This window comes from Pelodiscus sinensis, chromosome 6, assembly GCF_052426305.1.
Source record: "Pelodiscus sinensis isolate ZL-2025 chromosome 6, ASM5242630v1, whole genome shotgun sequence".
Taxonomy (NCBI): domain Eukaryota; kingdom Metazoa; phylum Chordata; order Testudines; family Trionychidae; genus Pelodiscus; species Pelodiscus sinensis.
In genome coordinates this window covers 116,195,024-116,221,347 of record NC_143057.1, presented here as the reverse complement: position 1 = coordinate 116,221,347, position 26,324 = coordinate 116,195,024, and the positions used below count along the sequence as shown (strand labels likewise).

At 48.6% G+C, this 26,324-nt stretch overlaps 1 protein-coding gene across 3 annotated transcripts in view; it reads right to left on the bottom strand.

Annotated features, from left to right (window-relative positions):
- CFAP53 (cilia and flagella associated protein 53) overlaps positions 1-26,111 on the bottom strand; it is a 37,936-nt gene extending 11,825 nt beyond the window's left edge. The window contains exons 1-3 of one of the 3 annotated variants that reach the window (XM_014580428.4): positions 26,039-26,111; positions 19,931-20,160; positions 13,526-13,699 (exon numbers count right to left, since the gene is read on the bottom strand). In XM_014580428.4, the coding sequence (XP_014435914.3) occupies positions 13,526-13,699; positions 19,931-19,971 (215 nt within the window). In that variant the 5' untranslated portion in view covers positions 19,972-20,160; positions 26,039-26,111. Of the gene's footprint in view, positions 1-13,525; positions 13,700-15,291; positions 15,382-19,930; positions 20,161-22,424; positions 22,582-26,038 lie in introns of those variants that run through there. The other 2 variants (XM_006136734.5, XM_089779452.1) reach the window with 2 other exon arrangements.
- Between the last annotated feature and the right edge of the window lie 213 nt (positions 26,112-26,324).

Sequence of the window (26,324 nt, the reverse complement as noted above, 5' to 3'; positions counted from 1 at the left end):
TGTGACGGCGCGTTGGGGGTTCCCCGTCTCCTGCACCCCGAAATGGCACAAACAGACTGCACCAGCCAGTGGAATTGAGGGTGGTTTATTGCTCCTCCAGCACAGCGCAGCACAGATGTAATCTGGTTACAGGGACTGGGCTAGGATGCCTCAGGCCCCCTTGAGATGGGGGAGACTGGGCCCCTAAACTCCAGCCCCTTCCCCTAGGCTCTCCTCCATGCCCTCCCACAGCCAGCCACCAACTCACTAACTTCCAGCCCTGCCCCCCAGCCAGGGCAGCATCCACCTTCCTTTGTTCCTCTCCATGGGGGGTGTCTGGCCACTGGTTCAACAAGTTTGGCATTACCTCTGCCTAGTGAGGTTTTCCCTGCTGGGTCTTGCTCCAGACAGCAGGGGTCACCACAGCCCAGCAAGTACCCCCACTACGTCACAGTAGTTAAACACGGGAATAAGTTGCCCAGGGAGGTTGTGGAATCTCCATCTCTGGAAATATTTAAAAGCAGGTTGGTTAGACATTTTTGGGGGTGGTCCTGCCATGAGGGCAGGGGACTAGACTCAATGACCTATCAAGGTTTCTTCCAGTTCTATGATTCTATATTGAACAGAACTGGATGCAGAACTGATCCCTCTGGGAGCCCATTCATTATGCCTTCCAGCCTAATGTGAACCACTGATAACTACTCTCCAGGAAGGGTTTTCAAACCTTTTATGCAGAAAGTAGTTCCATCTAGATTATATAAAGTCTAAATATACAACATTTACCACTTTTACCACACACACACACACACACACACACACACACACACGGCTTGTTACCCTGTCAATGAAAGCTATAAGGCTGATTTGACTTATTTTATTATCTTCTAGGTGTTTGGAAATTGTTTAATTATTTGCTCCATCATTATGACCGAATGTAAAGAGGAATGTGTCTCAAGATGAAGCTGCTTTCTTTTAGCTCTGGAGGCCCTGGGTTCAATCCCTTCTGTACCAACTAAGATGACAGCTGTCACACAGGAAATTGATCATACATGCTGCTAAGCATCACTGTTTCACATTGTAGGGCTTTTGGCGGCAACATTTTTAATTACAGAGTTAGCACGAATGGCTTGGAGGGAAGAAATGAGTTTTAAAGATGGAACATGTGGTGCACAGGAATGTGGACTGAAGTTCCATATGCAGAAGGCAGCATGGAAGAAAGCAAGACAATGAGGATGGAGAACAATCTACAAAGAGTGGTGAGGTATCTTAAGTATTAGGGAAAACTGATAAACTCTCATGTAAGCCAGCAAAACTGGGAATCTTACATATGTACGCTGAGTATTCCATAAGCTATTGATAACTATCTACATGACATTACAGATGATAAATGAAAAGCATAGACATTTGATGCATCACAGTAACATGAGTTTAAGAGCTTGGACAGGATTGGACAAGTAAAGCTTTTAGATATTGCAAGCCTGGCTGCCTACACTGAAGTTGCTTTGTGATGGCACTTGAAGTTAGCAGCAGCGCTCAAGATTTTTCTAGCTAGTTGGATGTTTTGGTGAACATACTTTACAACCATTTCAGTCCGGTTGCTTTTTTTTCCCCATAAGTATTTTTTTTCTTTTCATAGCGCATAGGATGGCTTGTGGGTCAGGTGACAGGAGAGTGAACAAGATGCACATTTTATGATTATGCAGGGTTTCTGAGAGTAATAATGAAGAAGTACCTGCTGATAGATCATTTTGAGTAGCTCGTATAATATCCAGCTCTGTGAAGTAAAATTACATCTCCTTTTCAAAGGAAAATATTGGGTTTTAGACATTTAAATTGTAATTTAAAAAGGATCACACAGTTGGCATAGAAACATGCAAAAAACCCATCACATGGTTTATTTTATAACCTGACTTTTTTAAAATAAAAATCCACAAACACAGTGGACAGTGTTCATTTATCTCTAGTACTCCAATTGATATACCTGCCTTAATACAGCGAACATGCCATCATCTGCTACTATAGGTTGGACTTCCCTGGTCTGACAGCTTTGGGACCTGACTGGTCCCGAACGAGGGGATTTGCTCGACCATGGCAAGTCCCTTCCTTTCGTGGCCCATGCTTACCCCCTTCCTCCAGCCTAGGGCTCCAGGCCACTCAGACACAAAGGGGTTAACATTTTATACGCAATCTGAATTTAAGTAGTTAGTAGTTTCACGTGACCTGAATATTGCAGAATTCTCAAGGGGAAAGGGGGAAAAGTTTGTCATGGTTAGAATTTTAATATAAAATAACTTGATTCCATCAATATAATTCCTTCAAAGCAGCTTTTACAGCAACATATGAACATCTGCTACCCCAGATGGCTGTTTTACCACCTCATTTTGCTGGCCTAAGCCTCTTAACATTAAAAATGCAGACTGTATAGAGCAATTTCCAGAAGACAGAAGCCAAATTTACTTCCCTCACAGTGATTTATCCATTTAATAGAACTGAGACAAAATTGCTGTGATCACAACTTGCTTCTATGGGATACTTGTAGTGTTCTAATAAAGAGGGAGGATAATATTTTTATGCAATTTCTGATATTGTAATTTTCTGTAAAATGTATATATCAACAAGGCAAGTTCTCTTTGGCTACAACTGATAGAAGCAAGGAGAAATGGAATGACACAAATTAAAGTTGCCAGTGATTTTTTAAAATTACAAGTTATAAAACCATATTTTAATAAATAACCAGACCCAAAGAAGCAGAGATTAGCGTCACCCTCTAAGGGACGTCTACGCAGCAGCATTATTCCACAATAATGGACATTATTCTGAAATAACTTTGTGAGCATCTACACAGCAAGCCCGTTATTTCAAAATAATATCAAAATAAGAGACGTCTTATTCCCAATTCTGTAAACTTCATTCTACGAGAAATAACGCCTATCATATATATAAAAGCGACGAGGAGTCCTGTGGCACCTTATAGACTAACTGAAGTGTAGGAGCATAAGCTTTCGTGGGCAAAGACCCACTTCATCAGATGCATGTCTGTAGGAGCATAAGCTTTCGTGGGCAAAGACCCACTTCGTGCATCTGACGAAGTGGGTCTTTGCCCACGAAAGCTTATGCTCCTACACTTCAGTTAGTCTATAAGGTGCCACAGGACTCCTCGTCGCTTTTGCAGATTCAGACTAACACGGCTACCCTTCTGATATTATCATATATATAGTAGCCCAAAGTCTGTGACTCTGTAACGCTGAAATGCTGGCTGTTCCCTTTGGGCGGTGCTTTTGCCTCCCTGGCTGTTCACTCTGGGTGGCGCTGTTGCCTGAGTCACATCCTTCGTCTATCGCCATAGCGCTTGGCTGACTTCTGCGCCATTCAGCCGGGCCGCCGCGAGGGAGCAAGCGGCCGTTTGGGGGCGGCAGTCCCCATGCACCACCCTCGTGCTGCATGGAGACCACGGGGCCCAAACGGCTTCTTGCACCGCTTGCACCCCTGTGGCGGCCCGGCTGAGCCCCCTGGCCGTGTAAGTCACCACCCCACCCCTCTTCGCACCCCCCTTCGCCTCCTGCCGTTGAGCTTGGCTGACTTATGCGCTGCTCAGCCGGGCCACCGCGGGGAAGCCCAAATGGCCGCTTGCTCCCCTGTGGCGGTCCAGTTGAGTGGTGCAGAAGTTAGCCAAGTGCCACGGCGGGAGGTGAAGGGGGGCGGGGCGGTGACGTACACGGCCAGGGGGCAGGGCCTGGACAAGCGTGCCGATGGAGACAGAGGAGAGCGGATAGTGAGAGGCAGGAAGGGGAGAAAAGAAAGAGCGACGGAGCAGAGAGAGAGTGAGAGGCAGGAGGGGGAGAAAAGAAAGAGAGAGACGGAGAAAGAGGCAGAAGGCGAAGGAGAGCTGAGGGGTGGGGGAGGCAGTAGGAGGAGGAGGAGAGAGAGAAAGAGACATGGAGCGAGAAACCAGAGGCTCAGGAGGGAAGACTGACGTGGAGGAGAGACCTGAAAATCCCATCTTATGATGGGCTAATTGGCTAGTTCCAAAATAGTTATTTTGGAATAGGTCTTGTGCAGACAGGGCAGCTAGAGATATTTAGAAAGAAGAGGCTTCCAGGAAATCCCACAGGTGCCCCGCTGGCCACTCTGTCTACACTCATCAGAACTTTATGGCTTCCCTTCCCCTGAAGCCCTTAAAGCTACAGCCTCACGGGAAACAGTGTGGCACATGGCTGCAAGGGAGCCGGCCTCCAGCCCCAAGACCTTGCCTGGGAAAGGAAGAGGCATGCAACTTCCTGGTCTGGTGCAGAGATCCTTGACCTCATTGAGGTCTGGGGAGAGTAGGCAAACCTCCAGGATCTCCATACCAGATGCAGAAATGCGGATGTCTATAGCTGGATAGCCGATAGCCTGGCCACCAATGGCAACATGCACACCCAGGAGCAGGTATGCATGAAAGTAAAAGAACTAAGGCAGACCTATGCCAAGGTCAGGGAGCGCAGCTCCCACTCTGGGGTGGCACCGTAGGCCTGCCCTTACTACACCCAGCTCCACCACATTCTGGGGGTGGGTCAATCCCTGCCTCCACCACCACCACCACCATTGTGGACTCATGGCTGGAGATGCCCATCGTCATCCGCCCAGTGGACAGAGACCAGAAAGAGGACCCGAATGAGGCCAACACCAGCTTGATGCCTGCCAGCCAGGAGGTCATGCTCACTCTGGAGCCAGTACCCCCATCTCAGGCTGTCTCCCAGGCATCATCCAAAGCCAGGGAAGGCCCCTCAGGTGAATGCCATTACTTTCCCTAGACACACACAGGTGGAGGGGGTGGACAGCAAGGGGAAGCTGCCCGCTCCTTGCTCGGCTTTCTCAGCCTGGGGATTGCACTGCAGCCTGTGCACATGGGTACGCGTGGAGTGCCAGTCCAGGGCGCACAGCCCCAGGAAGCTGCAACAGAGGACGCTTGTGCTTTGGCTCACAGGGTGTCTAGAGAGGCTGCTCTTACTCCCAACACCAAGGTGGGACATCCTCCCACCACAAGCCACCACTAGAAGGAGACTGGGATAAAGAAGGAGCACGGCGAGGCAGAGGAGCATCTGCCACTCACACAAACCTTCTCCAATACCCTCCCCTCCACCAGCAGCCCAGGATACCAGTCCCTGTGGGATGCCACCACTGCCAGACCTGGCATGTGCGTGGCCTGGAGGGAAGCCATGCTGCCCCGTGGCCGCCCTCCCTCCCTCCTGCAGGCTCCCAGCCTGGCCAGCACCTTCCCAAGCCTGCTTGTTCCCAGGATGTGGGGGCAGTGAGGCTCCTCCCTTAGACATCTGTGTCCCTGCAGGAAAGGGCCAATTGTCTAGGCCTCAGGTGACTTTGCTCGAAGCACATTGCCTTCATCTGACCCGAGTCCTTTCGGTCTCAGCCCAGAGAAAAGGGCTTGGCTTCATACATGTGTCTCCTGGGATGACCGCCCTTCTCTTTGTTTTCCACAGCTGGACCAGATGCAAGAGGGGAGCGGTCGCCACATCCCGTGCCATCCTCCTGACCCCATGTGATCCACTGGCACCGGAAAGCCCACAAGGACCTCCAGAAGGAGCATACTGCTGCCCTGCCCTGCTGTGCTCCATGAACCAGCAGGACCAGAGTAGGGATGTTAAATTTAAGTTAATTGGCTAATCAAATGGTTGATGCAATTGGCTAATTGAATGATTGATTGTGTTAGGAAAAAAACTTGCCTTCTCCCCGTAAAAAGTTTGGCCAGGCCACTCTTGCTATAGTGGGCTGCAGTACTCCTCGGGAGAAACCAGCCGCAACTTTCCTGCATACCGTTGCCTTTAGAAAAAGGGAAGGTGTGAAAAGGGGAAAATAGCCTCAGACTCTCCCACCCATCACCTTGGCGTGAGAACTGCGGGGCTTACCTGGTCACATGAAACCTGTTCAGTTTAGGCCCAAACCCTGGGACACAGACCCCCCACTTGGTGACCATTGGGCCATATATGGTAATATGCAAGCGCGGGAAAGCAATGTGCAAATTTGGGAATAAATACCCATTGCACAGTTCGCTCGAGGAGGTCTTCGCAACACACGTACCACCGTGTGTGCCTCCCGTATACTCCAAAGCACTGCTGGCCTGATCAACCGACCAGTCACCTCTCCTGACTCTCAGGCGTAACCAAGGCCTTCGCAACCGAACCAATATCTTTGAAATGTTCCGTGTGCTGTGTAAGTTGGTATGTATGATTTGATTTTTTCTTGTTGTATAAGCTTAGTGTTGTAGTTGTTTTGGGTAGTACATAGAGTTTGTAGTTATCACTGTTATTTAATTAGTGTAACTGGATATTTTTAGAATAGAGACTATTCCCCTGGCCATTCCCATCTTTATATCTCTGACACATTTAACTAGAAATCATAGAATAAATATAATAGTGTAAATTCATTAACACGGTCTATTAAAAATCTTAGAATAAATATTATAAATTCATCACTGTTATAAATAAATATTTTTTATTTGCTAAAACGGTCCACCTGGTTCTGTCCTTCCCCCCTTAGGTATGCATCATCGGACCTGTGATTCTCGCAACAGATTGGTCGATAAATGCGCCGCTGCCTTTGAAGTGTAGCAACAGCCTTCAGGGCCCCAGGGTTGTTGCTACACTTCAAAGGCTAAAGTGCTGCAGGGAGCATAGGGTCAGTGGGGGACTCAAGCAGTCCCCTGTTAGCCCTGTCTTCTCCGGGGTGTTTCAAAGTTCCGAGCTGACTGCAGGCTGCACGCAGCGTTTCAAAGCGGCAGTGCCATGTGGAGCCCAGGGTCTGGCCCTGGGCTCCACATGGCACTGCCGCTTTGAAGCAATGCTTCAAATAAGCAGGGCTCGACAAATTATATAATCTACTCGCCCATGGCAAGTAGATTGTAACCCGGAAGAGCCGGGTTTGGGCGATCTGCACATGCGCAGAACGATCTGCACATGAGCAGATCGCCGGACAGCGTGACTGGCGAGAGGGGTTCGCCGCGGTTCAGCGAGCCCTGCAAATAAGTATTTGCTTATCGAATAGTTGACTAGTTGTCCACATCCCTAGACTGGAAAAGGATCTCCAGCTGCACCGTGACACCTGGCAGGAGCTGCTGCAGCACAGCTGATCCATCTGTGCAGCCTTCCACAAGGTCTTTGACTACCCGGTGGCTGCTCCTACACCGGTTCCCACCCCTCCAGCTTCTTCCCCTAGCCTTCCCTGTGGCTGCTAAGGGCCCCACGCAGAAGGTGATGGCACCACCCAATGCAGATGCCACTCCCAGCCCCAGCCCTGAGGCTTTCCTATCCCTGTCCTCCCCCTTGAACCTTCCTCGTTCCCTCCTCCCAGGTTCTTACCTCAGTCCCTCCCCAGTTACATTTACCATAATAATAGAAAAAGAGTCTATTCTTTCTAAACAAAAAGTGGTTTATTGTCTGTGCAAGGGAGGAGAGGAGTAGGGGGAAAGGGAGGACAGGGGAAGCGAGGGATGTGGGGGGAAAGGCAAAGAGCGGCAATGCACAGGCCCCTTGTGGCGAGGTCCAGGAGAGAGTGTCACTGGGATCCTTGTGTGAAACTCTCGCTCAGGGCTCCCTGAATATGTATAGTGCCCGATGAGCCTGCCGGATAGGAGCTGTGCGCGGCTGCTCCAAGGCCCTGCCAATCCAATCATCCTCTGCCTCCCACCTGGGCAGGAATGTCTCCCCATTGCTTTCACAAATATTGTGAAGGACACAACGCACTGCCACCACCTGGGGAACATTCCACTTGCCAAGGTCCAGCAGGGTGACGAGGCAATGGAACCTCCCCTTGAAACACCCGATGGCGCCTTCAACAACAATCCGGGCCTTACATAATAAGAACATAAGAATGGCCGTACTGGGTCAGACCAAAGGTCCATCTAGCCCAGTAGCCTGTCTGCTGACAGTGGCCAGCACCAGGTGCCCCAGAGAGGGTGGACTGAAGACAATGCCTTGCTGAGCCTGGTATTATAATGTTCTTTTGTGGGGTCAAGGTTTCCGGAGGAGGGCTTCATGAGCCAGGGGAGCAGAGGGTAGGCTGCGTCCCCTAAAAAACAAATCTGCATGTCCCCAACCCTGATGGTGTGGTCAGGGAAAAAGCTTCCGGAACAGGCTGGAGTTTTAAAAGACACGTGTGCCTTCCCCAACCACCAGACTAGATGTTGGTGAACTGGCCACGGTGGTCGATGAGGGCCTGCAGGATCATTGAAAAATACCCCTTCTGGTTAATGTATTCGGATGCCTCGTGGTCGGGGGTCCAGATGGGGATATGGGTGCTGTCAATAGCCCCCACACACAGTTGGGGTAGCTGGTGATGATGGGGTCTATGTTGCCCATGTTGATGACTGTGCAGCAGGATGGTGTTGATGGCCCTCGCTGCCCACAGAAGGAGACAAACAAACAGACAATCACGGGGTTGCCAGGGCCCTTGAGAGGTCCTCAAACCCCACCCCTCCTCTGCCCACACACCAGGAACAACCCCAACTTGCCACAGCCCTCATCAGTGCTTTGTGAAGGTGGGATTGTAAAACCTCCCCAGGGAGGGGGGCTTCCACACACCCCCTCCAAACACACACAACACCCTTCCCTAGGGAACTCCACTCCAGCTGTTCAGTTCACCGCCCTCCTGGGACAACAGCAGCATGAGAGCACCATACCTGCACTGTAGAGAATCAGCAAGCATAGTGCTTTGGCCGCATGACAGAGCGTCCCAAGGACGAAACCAAGCAAGAGTCCTGAGCCAACAATAACAACATCTGCCTAAGTCAATGACCTTCGAGAATGCTGTTTTTGTGACTGGGAAAAAGCAGTTTGTAAACTTTTAAGGGTATAAAGGTAGTTGTAATCTTTCAATAAAATGATTTCGTGCTTGCACCGGCCGGAGTCCGTGCCTTCATACACCACACTGCATGACCATGACCATGGTCCTGATGGTCAACCTCCTGATGGATCAGTAGCTGTCTGCTGTCCAATGTGGTGAGCTTCTAGATGGCAATGACGACCCACTTCTGGAGGGGAATGGTGAGTCTCACATGGGTGTCTTGTCACTGGAGGGCAGGGGTGCGCCAATCACACAGCTCCAGAAAGGTGTCCTTCTGCATATGGAAATTCTGGAGCCACTGCTGGTCATCCACTGCTCCAGGACGATCCAGTCCCACCAGTCGGAGCTGGTGTCCAGTTGCCAGAAGAGGCAGTGCACGATACCTATACCTATGTCATAGAACTGGAAGGGACCTTAAGAGGTCATGAAGTCCAGTCCCCTGCCCTCACAGCAGGACCAAGTACCATCCCTGACAGATTTGCCCCAAATCCCTAAACGGCCCCCCCAAGGATTGAACGCACAACCTTGCATTTAGCAGGCCAATGCTCAAACCACTGAGCTTTCCCTCCCTCTGGTTGTGCAGGCAAGGGTGGGTGGTGTCGAGCTGCATGAGCAGCACCCAGAGAGAGGTGAGGAATTGCCCCACAAGAAGCTGGGGGTCCTGTTCCTGCAGAGCTCGGAAGGCAGCCCACAGAAACTGCAGCAAGAGGTACACCAACACATATAAAAGCAGTTGACTAGCCATGGAGCTGGACCTGCCTCCGAGCAGAGTGCTGAGGTATCTGCAAGGGCAACCACTGGAGGCTAAGAAAAGTCTTTGCTGTCCCTCAAGGAGGTAGGCAAAGGAGGAGAGCCTGAGACACGGCTGTACAGGGTGGGGGTGTCCCTTTAAGCACAAGCCTCAGACAGCAGCTTCAGGAAGAGAGTGCTGTCCTGATGCCCTGCCTGAAGTGCTTCTGAGAGGCCTTAAATGTGATCAGCATCCAACAAGTGTGGACATTCCATTTTGAAATCGCTCAGTGCTATTGCGATGGGCATTTGCTGTATAGACGCGCTCTTTCGAAATAAGTGTGCACTGTAGACATGCCCTAAGTTACAAGAATCTTCCAAAGCTAGAAGGAAGGTGATGATATGCTGTCAGACAGTTCTTCAAAACTTTTTCCTCTTTCTACAGAAGTCATCTCCATCTTTCCTGGCTTTAAGTGAAATGTCCCTTGTCCAGATTCCAATCCCATTTAAGCATCAAGCCAGCTAGAATAAAATACTTCCAGAGACAGAAGTGATAGAAATTAGAATGTGTTCTTGTCCACATTATTATTCACTCATATTTGACTTTATAACTTCTCACCATCTTCTATTGCTTCATGAACAAGGTGAGAGAACATGAAACTTTGCAGGATAGCTGTGGAGAATTATTGTACACCTATGAGAACTACACCCATGAGAATTATTGTAGCTGAGGTACAATTTGGCAACTACAAGCTTCTGAGAGCAGCCTAAATAAAACAACAGGGGTCATCTCTATCTTGGCCCTTGCTATAGCTCCCCAGTGAATCCAGGATTCAACTCAAGCCCTTAGTCTTCCTCCTCAAAGCTTTCAAATATTTGAGTCCAAAAATATCTCTCAAGGATAACCCCTCTCTTTTGACCAGGTCCTAACACAACCACCAAGATAATCTGAAACTAATCTTAACGTTGGCTACCTTCCTAATGACTGGAAGGTAGCCAACGTGACACCAATATTTAAAAAGGGCTCTAGAGGCGATCCTGGCAATTACAGACCGGTAAGTCTAACTTCAGTACCAGGCAAATTAGTTGAAACAATAGTAAAGAATAAAATTGTGAAGCATGTAGAAGAACATAATTTGTTGGACAAAAGTCAACATGGTTTCTGTAAAGGGAAATCCTGTCTTACTAACCTATTAGAGTTCTTTGAAGGGGTTAACAAACATGCGGATAAGGGGGATCCGGTAGATATAGTATACTTGGATTTTCAGAAAGCCTTTGACAAAGTCCCTCACCAAAGGCTCTTGTGTAAATTACATGGCCATGGGATAAGAGGGAAGGTCCTTTCTTGGATTGAGAACTCGTTAAAAGACAGGAAACAAAGGGTAGGAATAAATGGTAAATTTTCAGATTGGAGAGGGGTAACTAGTGGTGTCCCCCAAGGGTCAGTCCTGGGACCAGTCCTTTTCAACTTATTCATAAATGATCTGGAGAAAGGGGTAAGCAGTGAGGTAGTAAAGTTTGCAGATGATACCAAACTGTTTAGGATAGTCAAGACAGAAGCAGACTGTGAGGGACTCCAAGAAGATATCACCAAACCGAGTGATTGGGCAACAAAATGGCAAATGAAATTTAATGTGGATAAGTGTAAAGTAATGCACATCGGGAAAAATAACCCCAACTATACGTACAGTATGATGGGGGCTAATTTGGCTACAACAAATCAGGAAAGAGATCTTGGAGTTATAGTGGACAGTTCTCTGAAAACTTCCACGCAGTGTACAGAGGCGGTCAAAAAGGCAAATAGGATGCTAGGAATTATTAGGAAAGGGATAGAAAATAAAACCCAGAATATCTTACTGCCCCTGTATAAAACTATGGTACGCCCACATCTTGAATACTGTGTACAGATGTGGTCTCCTCACCTCAAAAAAGATATTTTGGCCTTGGAAAGGGTTCAGAAGAGGGCAACTAAAATGATTAGGGGTTTGGAATGGGTCCCATATGAGGAGAGGTTAAAGAGACTGGGACTTTTCAGTTTAGAAAAGAGGAGACTGAGGGGGGATATGATAGAGGTCTATAAAATCATGAGTGGCGTGGAGAGGGCCGATAAAGAAAAGTTATTTATTAGTTCCCTAAATAGAAGAACTAGAGGACACCAAATGAAATTAATGGGTAGCAGGTTTAAAACTAATAAAAGAAAGTTCTTCTTCACACAGCGTGTAGTCAACCTGTGGAACTCCTTGCCAGAGGAGGCTGTGAAGGCTAGGACTTTAATAGAGTTTAAAGAGAAGCTAAATAATTTCATGGAGGTTAGGTCCATAAAAGGCTATTAGCCAGGGGATAAAATGGTGTCTTTGGCCTCTGTTTGTCAGAGGCTGGAGAGAGATGGCAGGAGACAAATCGCTTGATCATTGTCTTCGGTCCACCCTCTTTGGGGCACCTGGTGTTGGCCACTGTCGGCAGACAGGATACTGGGCTAGAAGGACCTTTGGTCTGACCCAGTACGGCTGTTCTTATGTATGTTCATGGAAATGTTGCTTGTGAGTACAGGGAACACATTTTTAATTCTTGATGATAGAGTACCCTATCACAAATTAAAATGACACCAGCTTTAAAGACTTCAGGAGGAAAAGACCCTGTCTCCCCTTATACCATGGCACTAATCACTTTTGCTCACTAGAGAAGAGAAAGAATAAAGAAAAAAGATTTTAAAATACTATGCAAACACATGATACTGGAAGAAAGAAGGAAAATATCAGTTTTAAGAAGGCAATTAAAAGATAATTTAATGCATTGACAGTTTGTGCTGGCTATATTATATTTTTTAAGGCACTCGTATAAAACTGACTGGTAAGAGAAGAATTCACTGTTGAGCTGTACTTCGTTTGTACCAGCAAAGCCAGTGAAAAAGGTCACATGCAGTCAGGGGAGATTTCAGTGTGCAAAATGTCCTCTCACAAAGAAGATGTCCCCCAGGAGATTCAGCACAGAGAGTGAGACAGAAGGAGAGAAATGGATAGAAAGTCTTATGTCCAGGGCTGGTTTTCAAGGCAGATGACCCAGGTGACCGCCTGGTCTCTCAGGGTGCTGTTTTTGATGTTAGCAACAAAGAGAAAATAGAACATATGAATTAAAATGTTTGAAAGATTAAAATGCCATGTGGAGCCCAGGGCCAGTGGGGCCCTCTGCTGACCCTGGGCTCCATGCTGCACTTCCACTTTGAAATGTACAAGAACCCCAACTCTGCTGGGGCTCTTGCATACTTCAAAGGTTGAATGTCACCGCTGCATCCCCCCCCCATGGAGCTGGAGGAACTGAGAGAAGCCTGGGGGAGGGGGAAGGCACTTGGGGAAAGAGACCAGGTGGCTGTGGAGCATTGCAGCCTAGAATGCAGCCTGGCTACCGCAGGGCTCAGTTCGCTCCTAAGAGGTGGTACTCCCGGCTCCACAGCTATCCTGCCTCTTCCCCCAAGTTGCCCCCTATTCCTGCTTGGTAATGCGAGTCTCGCTGATGCTGCTGGAATGAAGTCCCGCTTCTGGCAGCAGCAGAGAAGCCGGCACTGACCTTCCTCCTGGCAGATTTCTGGGTTCAGAACAGGTCATATCCTGAGGGTTCCAGACTAGGGAGGTGTAACCTAAAGTTTATACTTAATAAGGAGAATTGCTTGCTAGGACCTCTTGTGGACCTGGATGAACATTGTAAACTTGGACCTCTTGTCCTCATAAGCTGCACCTTTTTTTTGAAAATGAGGACTACAATCTGCTCCACTTCATTTAAGTCAGCTGAGGTCATTCAACTCTTGGCAAGTAGTCAGCATAGCCATGAACTGGGCAAAGTTTGGCCACCTCTGCTGTAAACCATGTAGAAACTTAAATATGCATTCAGTTATATTGATCTTTTCCTCTTCAATTTACAGTCTCCATTACTATCAGATTATTTACTTGCCACTTTCAGTCTGAGAAGATTTTTTTCACTGAGTTACCTGAACTGTTGCTCTCGCTTTAGTGCAACCAATTTTTGTCTTTCTTCCTCTCTCTTCTCTCTCAGCATTTTTGCTCGCTCTCTCATTTTTGCTTCTCTTTCCAGTGTGGTTTCTTCCATTGACTCCATCTCGGTGAAATAGCTCTTTTCTTCTGCTTCCAGAAGTGCCCGAAGCCTAAAAGGAAGAAAATATTTTAACAAAAGTGAAGCAATCCTGTCTGTTGAATGCTGTGTCTTTAATGCATTTACTATGAGATTATCAGATGAGTTTTTAGTTGGTCTTGTCCAACAGAATCTGTTCAGAAGTATGTGGGTGTGGGGGGGGATGACTATTACGCACAATCCATGACAGGCAAGTAGTTGCCTCAATCATTATTTTCTTATCTGATGGCATGTCAATTTAGCATACTGACAAAGCAATAGATAAATCTCTTTGGTCATTTAGGGCCCACTCAAGATTGGCATGAAAGGTAGACAGACCATCAAAATTCTGGTATCACCCAAGACTGGACAGATCCCTATGCATTTCTGCCAGGACAGTTGCTCTAAAAGATAAAACAATTAAACTATTCTGCCACTTAAAAAAAAATCAATTCAGAGATCAAAGTCTTGGAGTTCCGCCTAGGCAATGATACTTGGAATTGAATGTATTTTTAAACATTATAGTATGTGAAAAGGACATGATAATATGGCATGTAGGCCAAAATGTAACATACTTCAAAAGTATTGTCATTTACTCTGGAAGTCACTGGATCTTAGAGAAGTAGAGAGCAAGTCTACTGCCTTTTTGTGGAACACATCAGTGGCAAAACAATCAATGCTAAAACAGACAAAAGTGGAGCTCAAGTTCTTCTAAAACATAAAAACACAAATACAACGCAAATGAGTTGTTCTCCAATGTCGACCCTTTCAGAGCTAACATCACAAACCCTAGCACTAGGGTTGACTCAAAGTGCTGCACCTCACACTAAAGGAAGTCCAGTGGCTAATCAGGTAGTCGATAGACTTTTTGTCAACTACACAATTAGTCAATAAGGGAAGAAGCACCCAGTCCCAGCTCCTATTACATTTAAACTGCAGAGCCATAGAAGGGGTAGCTCCCAGACCCGGCGCAAGTCGGGATTGAGCCGGGCTGCCTGCCTGGTGGGAGCACCCTTTCCCCCACAGAGTAGCTGGGACCCTCCCCCCTACAGACAGGGGCTGCTGCCAGAGTAGCCTCTGCACATGGCGAGTCTGGGCCTCCCCTTACTTCCATCCCCCGCCTGTATCAGAGAGGCAGCAGCACAGGGTGGGGCAGGAGGAACCGGCTTTTAAGCTGTCTGGATCCTGCTTCCCGCCCTGGCACTGGCTCCTGCTTCCCGCCCTTGCTGCCTCTCTGATACAGAGGCGGCAAGGGCCGGGGAGGGGAATGCGAGTAGTCGACTCAACTAACCAATATGCCTAGGCTTATCAGTTAGTCAACTACTTGCTTACATCCCTACGGATAAGAGGGATGTCCTTCTTGAGTTAGCTTTAGAACACAAAGCTCTTATATTTTTTAAGGAAACATCCCCAATTCTCAACTTCTGTCATTATGTCTTCCTCCATGATAGGCAATACTGGATGTAGGGATGTAAAATCCCATGTAATTGGTTAACCAGTTAAACGTACTGTTCAACTGGTTAATCAATTAAAGAAGGGTCAGGCAGGGGAGGAGGGTTGGTGTGTGAGGTCATAGAAGACCTTTTAAGGGTGCATTCCGGTGCTGACAAAGCCACTGACACTCACTTCATTGCTCTCTGGGCTTCTCACCACCCTGTCTTGCTGGGCCAGATCTCCTGTCCTCTCCCAGCCAAGGCACAGAGCTGAGTTCACCACCTAAAGAGCAATACCAACACTGAAACTCTTAAGGTCTGAGAAAAATGCAGTTTTGGGCACAGCTCTAAGGGAATCCACTCCCAACTGGGATCAGAATCCCCAAATAAATCATTCAGGTAAGCCCCTTTTAACAATTAAAGGAGGATAAGTACACTGATTGCTTTCCAGATAACAATTATTTACACTGGGCTTGATTGTAAATAAAAGTAATTTTATTAAGTACAAACAGTAGCAATTAAGTGGTTGGAAGTGAAAACAGGCAGAGAAAAGTAGATTACCAATTTAAAATAAGAGAAAACACATAGCTACTTCTAGCACACTATAAGCTTATTACAAACATACCCCAAAACTATTCTTATTTCAGCTAAACCTCCAAGCCAGGGAAGATCTTTTCCCCCTGAGGTTTCTGGTTCATTCTCTTGGGAGAGACATGCCAGTCAAAGCCCAAGGGCCTGAAAACTTTGCATCCCAAATAACCTTCCTTTTGGGTAGGAATTCTTTGTCTCTACATGTCACAAAAAAGTCATATGTGGGTCCTGCAGCTTAGCAGGCCTGAGATGGAAGTTTCCATCCCTGCTGTATTTAGCTTAGCATGGGACGCTGCAAGCCCAAACTACAGCTGGGCTTTATCAGCTCTAACCCATGCCTTGAGCTGGGAAACCACTGAGCAATAAACAAGTTTGACCTCGGTCTCAGCTCATAAGAGTGATAAGAATGGCATTGAGCCAGGCACGCTCACACCTGGTACACAATTGTAGTATAACTAGCGTAGGGAATCTCATGTCCATTGAGTCTCAACAAGAACCTGGACCTCAAAGGGTGTCCTGAATCCCCCTAGCTAGAACCACGTCGAGGCTGGGTGCGAGGTAACTGGAACAGGACTCCCCGCAGACTAAATGGGCGTAAGCATCTCCAAGTGCCTGTTACTTTTATGCATTGCTTTGCCTGTGCTGATTTGTATTATTTTGCAGTAGCCGTGTAATCATTTGCCAGTATTAAGCCTGTAATAGTAGTGATGTAGTGAGATTAATAAAATCAACTCTGTCTTGAAGCGAATCCACAACCCATTCACAGTCTTTGTTTAATCCTAAAGTGATGGTGTCAAATTTGCAGATACTGCTGAGCTACAGTTCCTCTGCAAATTTGACACCATCAGTTTAGGATTAAACAAAGACTGTGAATGGCTAGCCAAGTATAAAAGCTGTTTGTCCTCTCTTGGTGTTCACACCTCCAGATCAGCTGCTAAAAGTGGGCCTCTCCCTGCCTGACTGAATTAACCTAGTTATCTCTAGCCTTATTCTGGCCTGCATATTTATACCTGCCTCTGGAAATTTCCACTACATGCATCTGACAAAGTGGGTCTTTGCCCACGAAAGCTTATGCTCCAATACATCTGTTAGTCTATAAGGTGCCACAGGACTCGTTGTCACTTTTGCAGATCCAGACTAACACGGCTACCCCTCTGATACTTGGGAAAAAAATGTTCTCTTTGGCCTCTGATGATAGGATAAAAAGCAATGGGCTTAAATTGCAGCAAGGGAGGTTTAGGTTGGACATTAGGAAAAACTTCCCAACTGTCAGGGTTGTTAAACACTGGAATAAATTGCCTATGACAGTTGTTGAGTCTCCAGCACTGGAAATATTTAAGAGTAAGTTGGATAGACACCTATCAGGAATAAGCTAGACAGTGTTTGGTCCTGCCAACAGGGCAGGGGACTGGACTTGATGACCTTTTGAGGTCCCTTCCAGATCAAGTATTCTATGAAAACAATATATACAGATCCAATAGACTGTAACATTAAAATCGATAGGTTACATGAGATATTTTGCCCAAAGCATCTTTGAGTTATGAATATTTGTATCCATAAGTCAATTTTATAAAGCATGGGGGAGGGACCCATGACACGCAGTATGAGCATTTTTATGTTCTTACATCTATTGTTTATGAACAATTTTCTTATTCATTAGGGAAAATATTTTTTTCTATCTGCTTGACCTGAAAGTTAAAATAAAGAGGTTGCAATTGCATAACTAAGGACGCAATTTGAGCGTTGTGACATGAATAAACCAGGCCCCAATTCTTGCCATGACTACAGGCATCAGATTAATAGCTGGAAAACAGACCAGCTCACTTGTATGTTAATATTGTTTGAGACAGATGATGAGCTTTAAGGATGTATTGGGTGTTTAAATAGTGTGTAGATGCTGCATGCATTCATCTTGTTTCTCTTCTGTGTGCTGTAAGATAATACGTAAGTGTTTGCATTATAATTGCAAAACTGTCTGCTCTGAACTATGGTCATAGGTATGAAAAGTGGTTCCTCCATTCATCCAAAATAATTATCAAAACAAAATTGAATATCACAGCATAAAGATTCATTTAATGGCCTTCTTACACCTATGAAGGTGCTAGTCTGAGAAAACACCTATCAGCCTAAATTCTGGAACAGATAGTTGATATGAAGATGTTTGATCTCTTTGCTGTTTGCACTCTCAAGGACTGGAACTAAGAAACAAAACAAGAGACTTCATGGTCAGCCCTGGGTTAGCCCTGAAAAGCGAGTGCTTTTAAAAACATAGACCAAACTCTTGTGTGAATATATGCTGCCTGTTTTAACATGTAAATTATCTCGTTTCTTTTTCTTACTTAGTTAATCTTTAATTAGTTTGCTATAGGATTAGAAATTAGCTTTGTGTCTGGTGTGAGATCTAAGATACAAACTGATCTTGGATGACTGGTCTCTTGGGACTGAGAACAACCTGAATATTTTGTGATTTTTGGTTTAAGTGACTATCTGTAAGTCCAGCTTGGCCAAGTGGCAAGACAGACTGGAATGTCCAAAATGACAGTCTGTGACTCTGTAGTAAGACTGTTACAGTGATCCAAGAGTTGATATTTGTTACTAGGTTGGTGACATTTAATTACATAACACACTACCTGCTTGGGGTTCTGCTCTGACATTGACACTCATGGTCATGAACCACTCCCAACAGCGTAACAGCCCTGCAGTTGGAAGTTTTCATAGCTGTGTATATACATAAGTCAGAATACAGTTCTCTTTCTCTTAGTGCTAAAGAACCAATAAAGTAACTGAAGTGAAGAGTGCTGAAAAAATATTTTTGTCAGTTAATTCAGCAGCTATAACCCTAGCACACTGAGTTAGTGTGTGATCATGTTTCTGTCTGTTTCTAGTGTTTGGCCCAGTAACTACAGGCAGTCCCCGGGTTATGTACAAGATAGGGACTGTAGGTTTGTTCTTAAGTTGAATCTGTATGTAAGTCGGAACTGGCATCCAGATTCAGCCGCTGAATCTGGACACCAGTTCTGACTTACATACAGATTCAACTTAAGAACCCCAGGCGTCCCCAAGTCAGCTGCTGCTGAAACTGATCAGCAGCTGATTCCAGGAAGCCCGGGGCAGAGCAACTCTGCCTCAGGCTTCCTGTAGTCAGCCGCTGGTCAGTTTCAGCAGCGGCTAACTTGGGGACGCCTGGGGCAGAGCAGCTCGGGTGCTGCTGGGTTGGTCCAGTAGCGCGGCCGCTCCTCGGCGCTACTGGACCAACCCAGCAGCACCCCAGCTGCTCTGCCCCAGGCGTCCTGATTCAGCCACTGCTGAAACTGATCAGCAGCGGCTGAATCAGGACTCCTGGGGCAGAGTAGCTGGGGTGCTGCCGGGTTGGTCCAGTAGCGCCAAGGAGCGGTGCTGTGGGACCAACCGGCAGCGCCCCACCTGCTCTACCACAGGCCCCGGGCTTTGCTCCACATCTCCCTGGTCTGCTGAGGGGGGCACTAGCTGCGTCCCCCCCAGCAGACCAGAGAGACGCGGAGCAAAGCGGCGGAGGACCCGGGGCCGGACCCGCGGCCACTTCCAGATCAGCTGGAAGCGCCGGGGGTCCGGCCCCGGGTCCTGCGCGGCTTTGTTCAGCGTCTCCCTGGTCTGCAGACCAGAGAGACGCTGAGCAAAGTGGCGCAGGACCCGGGGCCGGACCCCCGGCGCTTCCAGATCAGCTGGAAGCGCCGGGGGTCCGGCCCCGGGTCCTGCGCCGCTTTGCTCCCCGTCTCCCTGGTCTGCTGGCTCCTGTAGCAGACCAGGGAGACGGGGAGCAGCTTTTCTCGGCCTGGAGGAGGCGGGCGGCGGGACCAGGCGTCCCGCCACTCCCGTCCTCTGGGGCGAGAAAATCCCCGTTTGTATCTGCGGATCCGACATAAGTCGGATCCGCGTAATTCGGGGACTGCCTGTATACAGTTTTCTATATAACTCACAGCTAATTTAGCTCAAGTAGTCTATGCTATTATCCCTGGGTCACTGATGAAAATAATATATATGTGGCCACACATAACACACACAGAGCAGAAATTTGTTGAGTGGTTTTGTTTTCACAGTCACTACATCTAACATACTTTAAAGTTTAAATTATTAGGACATATTTATTTAATTCCCAGCAATATTATTATAAATCAATGTTGGTTACTTTTAAGCATGGGAAATAAGGATGACAAGAACTTGAAATTTATTAATCAGTTGGCTCCAGCTTTTTGATTTGTTACCTCTCTCTTCTGTCCTCAGTTCCTGCTAGGTACTCCTGCATTGTCTGATTGACCTTCTGCTGTACAATACTGTGAAGCCTTCTGTGTTCATTGTTATTCTCCCACTGACCAATCTGGAGACCTCTGTTGTGAACCTTTGTAATAGCCACGTATTCAAGACGTTCTTTTTCTTTACGTCTGCATTGCAAGATGGCACACTGAGCTTTATCAGGTTTAGGAAACTTGGCCCTCTGTAAAAGAAAACATGTTTTTAACAACGGAAACAAAACCAATGGCTCTCTTTTAATTTCTCATAATCTCAAGTAGGTAACGACCATAACAACAGGTATTAATCGGAGTCCAAAGTAATGTTAAATGTAAAACTCAAAAACTCCTCTTTCAGTAAATGCAAGGAAGGACTAGATAGCTCAGGTGATAAACAATGGGATTAGGAACCATTAGCTTTTAAACCACAATTTACTGTGATGACTGACTCACTATTTGGGCTCTGTCCACATTACATCTTACATTGGCATAATTTATGTCACTAAGGGGTGTAAATAAATCACCCTGTGAGCAACACAAATTACACCAACACAAACATTTGTGTGCACAATTCACATTTGGTCCCTAGCCTGTAGCAGTGCATAGGATTCTTCCATCTTAAGTGCAGGACTCTGAACTTGTCTTTGTCATCAGATTTTTTTGGCCCAATCCTCAATTTGTGTAGGCTGCTCTGTACCCTATCCCCACTGTCCAGGGATAGAGTTCCAAGCAATAGTTACTCTCCCTCCCCAACTTAGTATCATCCACAAACATCCTGAAGGTGCAGTCGATCCCATCATCTAGATCAGTGGTCTCCAACCTTTCTACACTCAAGATCACTTTTAAAATCTCAGAACAGGTGAAGATCTACCTCCCTGCCCCTTCCTTGAAGCCCCTCCCCTTCCTTGAAGCCCTGCCCCTTCCTTGAAGCCCCGCCCTCTCTATTCTCCTCCTGTCCATCACTTGCTATCCCCAGCCCTTACTTACACACTCAAACAGTTTATTTTTAAATTATGCGATACATACAATTAAAATCACGTGTTTATAGTTATGAAATAAATGGTCTGTTTTTTATTCATGCTATTTAAATTTAAAATGAAGCACTTATAATTATACATTTTGTGGGGACAGAGTACTGTGGCTGGGGGCAGAGGAGAGGGAACAGGGTGCTAGGAGGGCAGAGGACAGGATTCTGCAGCAAGGGACAGAGTGCCAATGGGGACAGAATTCGGGGCATGGGGACGGGAGTGGGGACAGCATTCTGTAGTTGGGGACGGGAGTGGGGACAGTTCTGTAGCTGGGGACAGAGTTCGGGGAGTGGGGACAGGAATGGGGACATCATTCTGTAGTTGAGGACAGGGGAGTGGGGACAGGGGAGTGGGATGCCAGTGGAGGTAGAGTCCCCTGCATCTCTCTCCTTCCAGCATTTCCCCGCCCCGGAAACCAGCGCGTGCCTGCCCCAGGGCCGACCCCCCCCACCAGGGAAGCCCTGGGCGCGCACCTGCCCAGGGGGCTGACCCCCCACCCGCGCAGGGAAGCCCCGGGGCCAACCCCCCGCGCGCCGGAAGCCGACACTACCTCCGTCTTCTCTCGAGGTAAGTAGTGGGGTTTCTGGGGGGTGGGAGGGAAATGGGGGCGGGGCTGACAGGACGCCTTGCGAGCGACTGGTCGAGGCCTCGAGATTGACCAGTAGCTCACAAGCGACCGGTTGGTGACCACGGATCTAGATCATTAGTGAAAATGTGGAACAAAACCAGCCCCGGCACTCTGCTGAATACCAGCTGCCAACTATTCCAGGAGCCCTGACAATCTAGCCACCTTTCTATCCACCTCATAGTTCATTCATCCAAGCCACGCTTCTCTAACTTGCTGGCAAGAATACTGTGAGAGACCATATCAAAATCTGATAGTATAGCCAGCTAACCCACACCACCATAAATACCGCAAAGCCCTGTGGGCAGCATTGGTATTTCAGCCCAGGGACTAGTGTCCGATTGCCCTTCACTCTAATGCAGTGGGGAAGTCAGTTATCCCAGCCCCACGTTTGGCTCTATATTGCCATGTCCTTGTTCCTGAGCCCCCCATCCCGCAGTGGAAATATGTGCTCCAGGGTCCTGCCTGGTGGGATCCCACCACTCTGCCACACATCATACTGCAATGACGGGCCCCTTCCTGCCCCACACCATAGGCCCAGCGCTCAGCCGCCCCCCAGCTCCTCCCCCCAGCGCCCTCCAACAGCAGCGCTGGAACAAGGTGCACAGTGGGGGTGCTGAGAGCCACTGAGCCAAACTGCACACCCTGTATAGAATCACAGTCACTTGAGCCATTGGGAGCAGCAGCACCCCCCGGCCCGCACCAGGAGCTCCAGCCCCCATGGCGCCCACTCCAGCTCCCTCCCCCATCGCCACCGTATCGCACCGCGGCGCCTGCGCCCGCTCCCTTCGTCTGCGCCTCAGCCCAAGCGTCTCACCAGCGCCACCGAGTGCGGGGTGGGGCCCGTCACCTCCCGGGGGCGCCGGCTCCACTGGCCCAGCATCACGCCCCCTGGACGCCGCAAGCGTCCGCCACACACTGCCCGGCCTCAGCCGACACTTCCGGGACGCGCGACCCGTTGCTATGGCAATTAGCGAAGGCGGAAGGCGGAAGTGACCTCAGAAGACAGCGAGGCCCCAGAGCGCGATTCGTCAGCACGTGTCAGCGCATGCGGATTAATGGGCTGAGAGGGGATGGGGGGGGGAGCACAAACGCAGCAGTACGCATGCGCCTCGCGTCACTCCCTGTTATATTCGTGGAGGAAGCCGAGGCCTGGGTGGTTGCTAGGTGCCCGTAGTCAGGGCGACGGGAAGCAGAGGGCGGGGCTAGGGCGGTAGGAGTTGTTTCCTCCCTCCACTGAGCGATGGGCCAGCGGGGCACAACCTGGACACACAGCTCAGCCCTTGAGCAGGGCGCCCGCTTCCCCCATCCCCTCGCCAGCACGCACAGCACAACCCTCTCTGAACAACGTGGCCCTGCCTCGCCATTCACCCAGCAGCCAGCACACCAGCAGTGTGTGTGGGGGGCTGTTGAGTCCTGGGTAGGGTTACACCAGGCTCACACCAAAACACACTACAGCCGCCCTCCGAGTTACGAACCAACAGTTGGTCCGTAACTTGAACCGTTCGTAACTCGGACCCCACTGAGTTATACGTGACCGCGCTGTTCGTAAGAGCGGGTCACGTTCATAACTCGGGGACCGCCCTTTACGACCGCTCCATGGGAGCTTTGGTCGTAAGTGTGAACGGTCGTAAAGCGACCGTTTGCAATTCGGGGAGCGGCTGTACCTCAATATCTGGAGACAATCGCAGGGTTGCTCACCATCACTATGCTCCCACCAGCACACATGCACATACTGCCACCTTGTATGGGGCCACCATGACCAGGGACTCATCACCACCATGATCTCATCAGCATCTACACTGCCACAACCTACGGGGCCACTGAGCACAGCATCTTGCTACTACCATGCTTTCACAGACACGTTAGCTCTCCTAGCACCACATAAGAATGGCCAGCCCATACTGGGTCAGACCAAAGATCCATATAGTCCAGTATCTTGTCTTTAAAAATGGGCAAATCCAAATGCCCCAGAAAGAGTGGACAGAACAGGGAATCATCAAATGATCCCTCTCTTGTCATCCATTTCCAGCTTCTGACAAACAGGGTAGGAACACCATTCCTACCCATCCTGACTAATAGCCATTGATGGACCTAACCTCTATGAATCTAGTTCTTTTTTGAACCCTGTTAAAGTCCTAGTCTTCACAACATCCTCTGGCAAGGAGTTCCACAGGTTGACAGTGCACTGCATGAGGAAAAACTTCCTTTTGTTTGTTTTAAACTTGCTACCTATTAATTTCATTTGGTGACCCTTAGTTCTTATGTTTTGGGAACCAGTTAGTAACTTTTCCTTATTCACTTTTTCCACACCAGTCATGATTTTATAGATCTCTATCATATCTCCCCTTAATCTTCTCTTTTGTCAGATTAAAAGTCCCAGTCTTTTTAATCTTTCTTCTTATGGGATCAATTCCAAACCCCTAATAATTTTTGTTTCCCTTTTCTGAACATTTTCCACTGCCAATATGTCTTTTTTGAGATGAGGCAATCACATCTGTACAGGCAGTCCCCGAGTTACGCGGATCCGACTTATGTCGGATCCGCAGTTACGAACGGGGATTTTCTCGCCCCGAACGACGGGAGTGGCGGACACCCGGTCCCGCCGCCCCCGTCCTCCGGGGCAAGAAAAGCTGCTCTGCCTCTCCCTGGTCTGCTGGGGGGGGGAGGGGAGAGGAGCCAGATCAGCGCTGCGGTCCCGCCCGGGTCCTCCTCCACTTTGCTCAGCGTCTCCCTGGGTCTGCTGGGGGGGACGCAGCTAGTGCGCTCCCGCCCCAGCAGACCAGGGAGACGTGGAGCAAAGCCGCGGGCCTGTGGTAGAGCAGGTGGGGCGCTGCCGGTTGGTCCCGCAGCACCGCTCCTTGGCGCTACTGGACCAACCCGGCAGCACCCCAGCTGCTCTGCCCCAGGAGTCCTGATTCAGCCGCTGCTGATCAGTTTCAGCAGCGGCTGAATCAGGACACCTGGGGCAGAGCAGCTGGGGTGCTGCTGGGTTGGTCCAGTAGCGCCGAGGAGCGGTGGCGCTACTGGACCAACCCAGCAGCACCCCAGCTGCTCTGCCCCAGGCGTCCCCATGTCAGCCGCTGCTGAAACTGACCAGTGGCTGACTACAGGAAGCTCCTGCCCCGGGCTTCCTGGAATCAGCCGCTGATCAGTTTCAGCAGCAGCTGACTTGGGGATGCCTGGGGTTCTTAAGTTGAATCTGTATGTAAGTTGGAACTGGCATCCAGATTCAGCCGCTGTTGAAACTGATCAATTTCAGCAGTGGCTGAATCTGGACGCCAGTTCCGACTTACATACAGATTCAACTTAAGAACAAACCTATAGTCCCTATCTTGTACGTAACCCGGGGACTGCCTGTACACAGTATTAAAAACTAACTATGAAAATGTAGGTTTATGTGACTTGCCTAGAGTCTCTTCGGATGACACGTCAGTAACAGAGGTGGGAATAGAACATTTATGTCCTCTTATGGAATATGTTTTACAAGGAATGTAACTGTAAAAATGCAGTTGCTTTGATCATCTGTTTTGAATATATGCATACATATATTTTTTCAGAGCTAACATGTAGGTGCACCTTAGAGTTATAGAATGTCTAAAATATCATTTTTAAAAATGTAGATCTGGTTTCTCTATAGATAATTCGGAATCTAGATTCTTGAGTCAGTTCATGATTAAATCAAGGTCCTATATACATACATACGGTTCTTGCCATTTTCAAACAAACTCCTTCTGTGATGTGTTGGTGCCATCTAGTGGCAGTCACTGGACATGCATAGAATGATACAGTCTATGTCACAGTGGTTCCCAACTTTTTTTATACTGCTGACTGGCAAACCCATTCACAAACTTTTGGAGGATTAGTAACATTTTATGTGGAAATAATTAATATGCAAATAAAATGTTACCAGTCTGTCAAAAGCCCCAGCCCCCAAAGCCACTCTGAACAGCTGTCTTCAGCTCTGGCAGTCATCATGAGGCGGCAGCTGCCACAGCTGAAGCCAGCTATTTGCAGTGGCTCTGGGGTCCGGGGCTGGGATACACTCCAGCCCCAGAGCCCCCCAGTGCCAACCCTAACCCCTAGAGCCCTGAACCCCTCCACTACCCCCCTAATGTCCCCTGCACTCAACCCCCCCAGTGCCAGCCTCCCGCCCTCAGAGCCCCACAGTGCCAGACCCACATCCCAAACACCTTAGTGCGTGCCTCTGCCCCTTAGATTCCACCAGCACCAGACCCCCCAGTGCTAGCCTCCTGTTTCCACAGCCCCACTGCACCCAACCCCCCCAATGCCAGCTCCCAGTGACCAATATTAGTCCTATCCCGAGAGCCCCCAGTGCCAGCTCCCTGCCTCTTAGAGCTCCCACCCTCCCAGAATCCCCCACCACTAGCCCTGCTCCTGGAGCCCCCAGTGCCTGCCCAACCCCCTCACCTGCTTTCCAGGTCATGGCTGCTCTAAGGCTGCCATGCCGGGCTCCGTGCGGCCCTCCCACCATGCAGTGAACTGCTCTTCTACGTCCGGGACAAGACCCCGCCCTTTCCTAGGACTGGTTGGCTGAGAGGTGGGGCAGGACACTCCTCTCCCAACAGTCGCGGTGGGAGGAGAGGCAGTGGGCAGCGTACCCAAGCCCCGGCCCTGAGAGTCGCTGTGGCCCAGCAGCCAGTGGTTTGCAGCCCAGCACTAGGCTGCAGCCTGGCTGTTGGGAACCTCTAGTCTA